At 40.6% G+C, this 8,782-nt stretch overlaps 1 protein-coding gene across 1 annotated transcript; it reads left to right on the top strand.

Moving 5' to 3' along the window:
* Nucleotides 1-448: 448 nt before the first annotated feature.
* Nucleotides 449-6,661, top strand: snapc2 (small nuclear RNA activating complex, polypeptide 2). The gene is made up of 6 exons (XM_037113139.1): nt 449-865; nt 1,713-1,886; nt 2,102-2,231; nt 3,372-3,905; nt 4,820-4,908; nt 6,171-6,661. Exons 1-6 carry the CDS (start codon nt 650-652, stop codon nt 6,486-6,488), a joined length of 1,461 nt encoding a protein of 486 aa, XP_036969034.1. The 5' UTR covers nt 449-649; the 3' UTR covers nt 6,489-6,661.
* The last annotated feature ends 2,121 nt before the right edge of the window (nt 6,662-8,782 follow it).

The following is an 8,782-nucleotide window of genomic DNA, read 5'->3' as shown; positions in this document are numbered from 1 at the left end:
ACCAAAGTTATATGATATATTTACTTCTTATGACCTTTGGGTACCTTTGGCCATCATTACTCTGTCTGAAAACTTATATATATGTCAAGCCATCTGCATATGTTAGAATAGAATAGAATGGAATAGAATAGAATATGCCTTTATTGTCTCTGTGCACATGTACAATCAAATTGTGAATGGCTTTCTCTTCACGTCAGTTGAAACAAGTAGTGCAATGTAAGAAAAGGAAAGTATAAATTACATGTTTTAAATATACATGTATAAAAGCCAGGAAATCATAGTCAACAGTTCGAAAGGCATTTAACAAACACATTACCCACTGATGCCAAAACTGTTCAGCCCGTTTTTCTCGGAGCAAATGAGGTAAATGTTGTTTAGTTTGGGCTTTGTCAAATCGGATCCGTTTGCGAGATGGCGCTTTTATTCTGAAAATCTCGCCACGGAAGTAGTATGTTTCTCGCTGCTATACCGGAAGCACAGGCGAGTTATCGTAGAAGTAGCGTTAAGTTTATGTCCAGCGTGAAACGGTGACATTAACAGACACAACTCTCTTAGCCGGCCGAAACGAACTAGTCACATCAGTTTCGTGGATCTTTCAAGTCTCGTCTTGTTACGGGAGCCTGGTTTGTGTTAGCAGCGTGACTCAAAGATGAAGCCGCCTCCTCGGAAAAGAACTAAACCGGACCGCAATTTCAAACTTTACTCGTCACCGCAGGGTTCAGGTAACCAAGTCCCTAAAAAGTGGCGCCGAGCGGAACAGAACAAGCTCCTGAATGGCCTGAGGAGGCTCAGCAAGACCGGCGGCAACCGAGAGATAGACTATGCCTTCCTGACAAAATACGTTCCTAATCGGAGCGTTTCAGAGGTAACCGTTACACCGGGGTCTCACACTGTTATCACATCAAGCTGTTGTTCCAGCTAGCTAAAGAAGCATGACGCAGTTTGTTATTCATCGTTCACGCCAGGGATAGTCGATCATCTGCCTGTCTGGTTATTGAGCCTGATATTCAGCAGTTTTTGTTTCAGCATTTTCTGTTTAAAACACAATATGCCTGTGATGTCACTATACACATATACAGTGAAATTGTGAATGGCTTTGTCTTCAGGTCTGTAGAAACAAATGGTGCCAAGTAAGACAAGGAAAGTATACTAAATCAAATGTATTTGGTGACATTAAACCTATAAATACAATTAAAAAAAAAGAAGAAGAAGAACGTAGTGCCTTTAGTGAGACTTTGCTGGAAAAAAAAATAGAAATAGATTTTTTTTTATTATTATTATTATTTGGCTCTGATTCGGCATCATTTCTGTCTCACACCAGTGCTTGCTGGTCTTGACTCAGTGTCCCGCACACAGACAGCACTGAATACCCTTAGTGTGCAAATAAATCAAAGGTATCAGTTAAATGTAGTAGAGCGGAAGCAGAACCTTTTGAAAAATTTTAGTAAATCATCCCCTTGATTGCTCACAAAAGGTTTATTTATCAGTGCTGATAAAACCTGTATCAGTTGATCCCTGTTCAGTGCACTCTGACACATATCCTTGAAAGACTTTACTGACCTGCAGTCCAAAACGCAGCGATTTTATCCAAACCAGTGATCTATTTGATCTATTTTAACCACTGACTTCAGTACAAAAGTGCATTGAAAACGCTGTGCTTTTGGGTAGCTTTGTGTGGAAGGACCTGACGATTGTCCCCTCCTAACCCTCAGGTCCGGTCTATGGTGGAACTGCTGAAGCACAAAGTACTCTCAGGTGTGAGCCACAAGCTAAAGAGGAAGAGATGGGAGGAGGAGAGCAGCCGAAAGCCGATCGAGGTGTGGACCGACATGGCATCTGCTGTGGCTGGAACACTTGAGGAGCCAATTTCCACAGCTTTCTCGCAGGTACTGCGTCACTGATGAGTCCGGACGGGAGAGACTGTTTTTGATATTGTTGTGTCTTTGGTTCCAGTTGGCGTGTTATCGAACGACAGCGATAAAACTTGCGATACCACCGCGTTTTGTTGCTTAAGGCAAACACACACATTTTGCGCTGCTGTAAATTTCACTTGAGGTTACATCTGAAAACTTCCTGCGCCTAACTCTCCCGTGTTTCTCAGATGCTGATAGTCTCGTCCGCAGAGCCTCGCACCCTAAGGAACGGTGACCCTCCTCAGTTCCACAGTCTGCCCACAGACAAAGATAGTCGCACTGTTCCCTGGAGACCAATGCCTTGTTTGGCAGTCAAAGGTAGGCCTCTGTTGCAGTTTTTCCATCACATTTGCTGGCCTGGCTCTACTGGGTTTGACTCAGCGTGGCAGCCATCGCATCAGGGTTTCGTAAGAATGCTGGAAATCCTTAAAAACACTTTTAATGCAGTGTTTTCTAAGGTTTAAAAAGTGCTTGGATTTTGGATAAAACTGCTTGAAATTGTAACTGCATTACTTTCATAATGAATCCATATTTGACTGGAAAGTTGGATTTCCAGAAAAAGAAATAAAAGAAGTTGGAGAAAACCTAATTGCTTGTAATTGTAAAATGCTGGATACATTTTTGGGGGCATCACAACCCCCGCGAAACGACTCATTTCACTATCCTAATTCAGCCCAATAACATTTAGAAAGTCAAGAATAACAGCACAATTAAAGTAATTTTATCCCCCTTGAAGCTAGACGGGTGCTACAATTGGAAACTCATTCTGATATCATTATCTGCAACATGTCATAAGAACCGGTGTGAGGCTATAAGAGCGCATATGATTGATTAATCAAATAATGCAGATAAGAGGTTGCATAACAAATAAACATGTTCTTATCTATAGTTTAGAATTATATAACAGTGGAGCCCATCTAAAATAATAGATGATAACAGAATTAAAATTATAAGTAAATAATACTGGTTAACATCAGATGATCTCATGTTGCACTGGCCTTTTATCATATCATTGTTATTACCAAGTAAATGAATCCTGTAAATAAGTAGATATTGAAGCAGAGTTAGAATTTCATAATATTAAAATGATCTGGTGTACTGAACACAAGTTATATATATATATATATTTATTATTTACTCATTCAGTTAGATACTTCTGACCATTTCAGACACTTGATGTGATTATAAGTAAAAGAAAGAGAGAGAGAGGAACCAAATTTAGTAAGGAATACGGTATTTAAGTCTTGATAGACTTACAAAACAAGGATGAGGATGCAAAGTCCACAGTTGGCAGGCAGGCATGTTTTCTCACTACTGTTCCTTGACTTTCTTTACATCCTCCCTCCTTAAGGTCAGAGGTGATTGGGTCTGTGTGTCTCTGCCTTTTCCATTGAACTATCAAAATATATATTAAAGAATTTAGGTTCTTTGTATAATCCTGTGTTTGGTCCTACTCAGGTGAGCGTCCGAGCACAAACGCCGCCCAACCTCTTCAGGGATTCAAGTCTCCAGCACCAGTGGTTAGAGTGCCAATCATCAAAATCCGTCCGGCCCAGCAACAGCTTTCTAACACAGTCAGAACCTCTCTGTCCTCTGTCACTGTGACCCCACGCACCAGGCAAGCTAGAACCAGTTCTAGCTCTGCAGCAGTGGCGAAGACTCAGATCTTCACCTCCACCAAATCCACTCTATCCAGGCCTCACCCGGCCCCCTCCTCCTCCGCCACCAGTCCAACAACAGTCCCAAGTGCTACGCCGTCCTCTGTTGCCTCTTCCGGTTCAGCTGCCTCTCATTCCTCTTCCAGCCAGTCCACGCCCTCACTTTCCACACCCGCTGCAGCGATTCGGGCCAGCTCTGGTCACACTGGCAAGTTTGCCACCAAAGACAGTCCCAGGATGTTAGGTGTCAAGCATGTGGTGGACTTTGAGAAGATCTATCGTTACCTGAGTTGCATCCACAAGCCAAATGAGGGCTGTTGTCTAACCCCCATGGGTGAGTAGAAGATTGACAGCTTGGTACCATCTGAAAGTGTCTTAATGTGTCATAACTGTTGACTGTGACTGATGGATGAACTGAATAGAATTTGGTGAACAAAACACATATTTGCCCATTACTCAAGAATTCATACAATAATTACCATAACATTCAACATACAAATGTCTAATGGGATAAAATGATGACGTTAAACATTCCATATTGATAAGGTCAGAGGTTAAATGCATTGAAATATTCCTCAAAGAATGTTCTGGCCATTATTCAAAGCCACAGCTCTGGAACAACAACTTGACTGATCCAGACTTGTTGTGATTGTTACTTTTTAAATGCTTTACTTGTGACAAGGTGATGGGCATGTCGGTTTTGGAGACGTATATTGAGCATGGTGATGTAGTTCACTGAGCAGTCTTACACAAAACTAAAGGGTATTTTACTGCTAACTGACTTTTCTTGACTTGCAAAATTATCTTTATAAACTACAAACAAAACTTGTGTCATTTATGGCACGATTAAAACGAGATCAATACATTATTTGTCTCTTGCCATTGAAAAATAAGGTATTTATTGGGTCCGGGTATTTGCCTCTCTATACCACGGAGAGGTGTAGTCATGAGTCCTAAAACACAATAATCCATTTACATTTTTGCATATCAAGTTCCCTCCTCTCAGTGTCAGTGGGTTTTAGAGTGGATTTTTCACCACAGGTTTAAAATATTTACAAGTTTTATTCTACAACATGAAATGCATCATTAAATGTCCCACAGTTTAAGTATAAAGTGCCTGCATGCCTTACAAAACCACGATTGCAAAGAAGTGACGTAACATATACACATATAGATGCAGATAGATATATTTCCCTACCACTGCCTTTGAATCAATCTTTTTTTCTGTTATTGTTATGTGTCCTTCAGAAAGTGCTATAGTGTTGGACTTGCTGATGTCTCTCCCAGAGGAGCTTCCCCTGCTGGACTGCAACAGACTGCAGCAACATTTGATCCAGGTACATCTGTCTGGACACTAGTTGGCTCTACACTCAAAACTGTAAACTAAGTACAGAGATGAAAGATTTTCTTTTTTTTCCCCCTGCACTTCGCTTTTTTTCGAACAAGGTTGGTTCTTTAGCATTACAGCCATCATCCACTGGTCCGCCTAATCAATCAATCAATAAGTTGTGCTCTTAGCAGTTATTTTTCATACGCTTCCATAGTATAAAGTTGGAGGCAAACAATGATATGGGGACAATCACTGAATTATACACCGCATAAAAATCAGCCCTTATTCACAAATATATAATAATAGAGTCCAATATCTTTCTCTCCAAACAATATCCTGCGCATACAATCCCAAAAAAAATCGTACTAATGCCTGTCAATTGTGCTTAGCTAACGAGTGCTAATGTGTAAGAACAGGAGCTGGTCTACATTAAGATGCAAGTTATTAACAAATGTACTTGTTCTATTCAATATCAAAAACCTTCTATTATTATGGAATAGTTGTTATTTGTTAAATTGTAAGTTAGGAAATGAAATATCTTAATCCCAGAGTGGCATTTAACATGAAATAAGATGGCAGAATAACCTTTAGTGACGCAGCCTCAGCAATCAGTCTTCCATACGTCTCCACTCTCTGCTCCTCAGAAAAGAAAGGCAGGCCCTTGAATCACAGGTCAAGAGTAGAGGCTGTGAAAAGACTGTTTCTCTTGTGTTCACCAGTGCCGAGGTCCCCACTGATGGCCTGTTTTAACCTCGAGACCACTGATGACGCTCCAATTACTGTCCTTAGTGTCCTGGATGAGTTGAGCTTGCAAAGGAGTAATCAACTAGGTGGTGGGGCTGCTGTCTCCCCTGTCAAGAGAGTAGTTGGGTCTTTCATCGGCTTTAGGGCCCTGATAATATCCTCTGCATGTGAGATGTCACTCCTCCACCTGGTGCTCATGTGTGGCTCTCATTCACTGCTCTTGTTTGGAGCACATGAGACGCTAGCTGCCACTAATCGGTGATGAAATGCGCTGTTATGGCGGCATACGATTCTGTGGCGATGGATGTCCACGCATCACACGCTACAGCTATCCTACCTGCCTTCTTCAGTGATTCCATGATTTCGGTTTTGGTCTTGAGAGTTGGCATTGCTCTGTCCATAATGAAGTATGAAGAGGCAGTATACACCAGTGTAGACCTGATGCATGCAAAACTTGGTAAAAGGTGCTTGCATTTGTTTCATTTTTTTGCATTAACCCGACAGCCCTGCTCTCTATATCTTCAGGTGTACCACAGTTTCTCATCCCCGGCCAACTCCAAGGTTGCAAGAGAAATGTTTAAAGAGATGCAAGCGGAACTAGGCGCACGGACAGAGACGACGAGCGATCCGGCCAGCAACGGAACGAGCGGCAGGCAGGACACCGCTGGGACTGCTGACAACAGTGACGTCGCACACAGTGGAGGGGAAAAAATCAAGCCTGATGAAGCCGAGAGCCAGTCACCAGGAAACACTGACGCATCAAGCCAGGCGAATGGCGCGGGTGTGATGCCACCCCCTCTGAATCCTTTTATGATCCCACTGAAACTGTTGAGGCGCAAATAGGTCCGAATCAAATGTCCGATTACATTCATTGTTTTGTTAAATTATTTTGTGATCAGATAGTTTCTATACATTTTTTTTTCTCAATTTCTCGTTTAGCTGCCATTATTTAACACTGATGCACTGAGAAGATTTGCTTATTTTGAATTAAAGTGAAGCGTTTTGTAACGAGTCTACAACGATTGTTTTCATTATTGACCTGCAGAGTTTTTCTTGCTTAATTAATATAAAAAGGGGTTCAGAAAGATAAGAAGCAACTGCGTTAGTTTCCAAAAGTTTTGTTATGTTATGTCCCCCTTTTCCAATAATGACAGCATTCACTGAGCTGGCACGAACCCCACAAGTTTGTGCACTCGACGTTCCACAAAGCTTCTTGTGGTGTCACTGAATGTTTGGCTTTCTCACTCTTAAAGTGCCCCCGTAAATGTTGAATGGGGTTGAGGTCAAGTGAGGAAAGTCCTTGACAGCCAGGACTCCTTGGTTCTGCTTTGGTCTTCAGGTGGTTCTTCCAAAGCTTTGAGGTGTGTTTGAGCTCATTATCCTGCTGCAGTGTGAATCCTTCTCCATAAAGATCATACCAGAGGCTGGAGCATGTCGCTGAACCAATAGCTGGCTGTTTGGCAACTAGCAACAACCACAGCTTATAATGAGTTAGCTTAGCATGAAGCATGATCATAAAGTAGTGTAAGGATGACGAGCCCTCGACAAGAAGCCCGTGGGATTTTTGAATTGGATTTTGAAATATTGCCAAAAATAAGCTCTGGTGCAGACACAAGTTTAGGATACATACAGGTTTGATCACCACTTATGATTTTCAAAGCGTAAATGTTGTCGCCAGAAGTGAAAAGCTAAGGCTGTAAACAAACTTCATTGCGGTCACATTGCTCAAATGTCACCAAAATTAAGCGTCTTACTACACAATTACTGTACGCATTTTCCATGAATTGATATTTCTACAAGTTGTAAAGATCATTTAAAAGACGTAGGCGCTTTATAATTAAATTGCTTGACATTTAATGATGTATTTAATGTCGTAGAACAATTTTTGTTATATATAGATAATGAAATAGATTAATTTGTTATCACAAGACAACCTTTTTTATAACGAGATAAGTCGTTATCACGAGATAACAATTTTTGTTTTATTTAGATAATGAAATAAATTAATTCGTTATCACAAGACAACCTTTGTTATAACGAGATAATAAGTCGTTATCACGAGATGACAATTTTTGTTATATTTAGATAATGAAATAAATTAATTTGTTATCACAAGAAAACCTTTGTTATATCGAGATAACAAGATAATAAGTCATTATCACGAAATAACGGTGCATAAAAAAGAACAAAAATCCATGGCCGTTCTCGGCTTCCGTAGGAACCAGATGCACAAAAATGCAAACTAATTTGGGAGTTTTAGGAGTCATCATTATTTTTGGAATCTTTCTCTTGCTGGTTGACATCAGCCCTAGTTCCTCTCCTTTTTGTTCTATTGTACGGAGGTCAAATTTTCTTCCACCACCGACTTACATCTGTGATCAAACATTTACACACACTTGTAAAGAACATGTACAGGTGCATCTCAGAAATTTTGAATATCATGGAAATGTTAATTTATTTCAGTAACTTATTTCAAAAAGCTAAACTCATATATTCTAGATTCATTACACATGAATGGGAATATTACATAAGACCAACCAAAAAAAAAGGATTTATAATACACAAATCTTGACCTTAGTAAAGTATATTACATTTTTCACTCCACATTTGCTTGGAGCTCCTTTAATTACTGCGTCAGTGAGGCGTGGCATGGAGGCGATCAGGCTGTGGCACTGCTGAGGTGTTACGGATGCCCAGGTTGCATCGATAGCAGCCTTCAGCTCGTCTGTATTGCTGGGACTGGTGTCACTACTACACCCCATGGTATCAGGCAAGTTGGTCAATCAAGCACATACTGTGTAGAGATGCTGATTTCCTTTTCCCGCAGGACTAGTAACTGGTTTGCTGAGCCTGGTATTCCTGTGCTTGATTGGCCAACCAACTCGCTGACTTGAAGTCCACAGGGAATCCATGCCGTCGTCCGGGTGGAAGGCAAGCTCTCATTCTTCTCCTTTTTGATCTTTTCTAAAGAGATACCCTTTGTTTCCACCACAGACTTATGTCTGCTATTTTTTATTTCATTTATTTATTTATTTATTTTTTTTGTGAGGAAAAGATAGTGTTAACTTTAGGATTTCATTTCACATGTATTTTTTTGGTGAAACTTTTTTTTTATTTGTGAAACCCTAAAATTTCTA

Source organism: Acanthopagrus latus, chromosome 10 (assembly GCF_904848185.1).
Source record: "Acanthopagrus latus isolate v.2019 chromosome 10, fAcaLat1.1, whole genome shotgun sequence".
NCBI classification, from domain to species: domain Eukaryota; kingdom Metazoa; phylum Chordata; class Actinopteri; order Spariformes; family Sparidae; genus Acanthopagrus; species Acanthopagrus latus.
The sequence above is the reverse complement of the archived record's forward strand: the minus strand, read 5'-3'. Positions and strand labels throughout refer to the sequence as shown.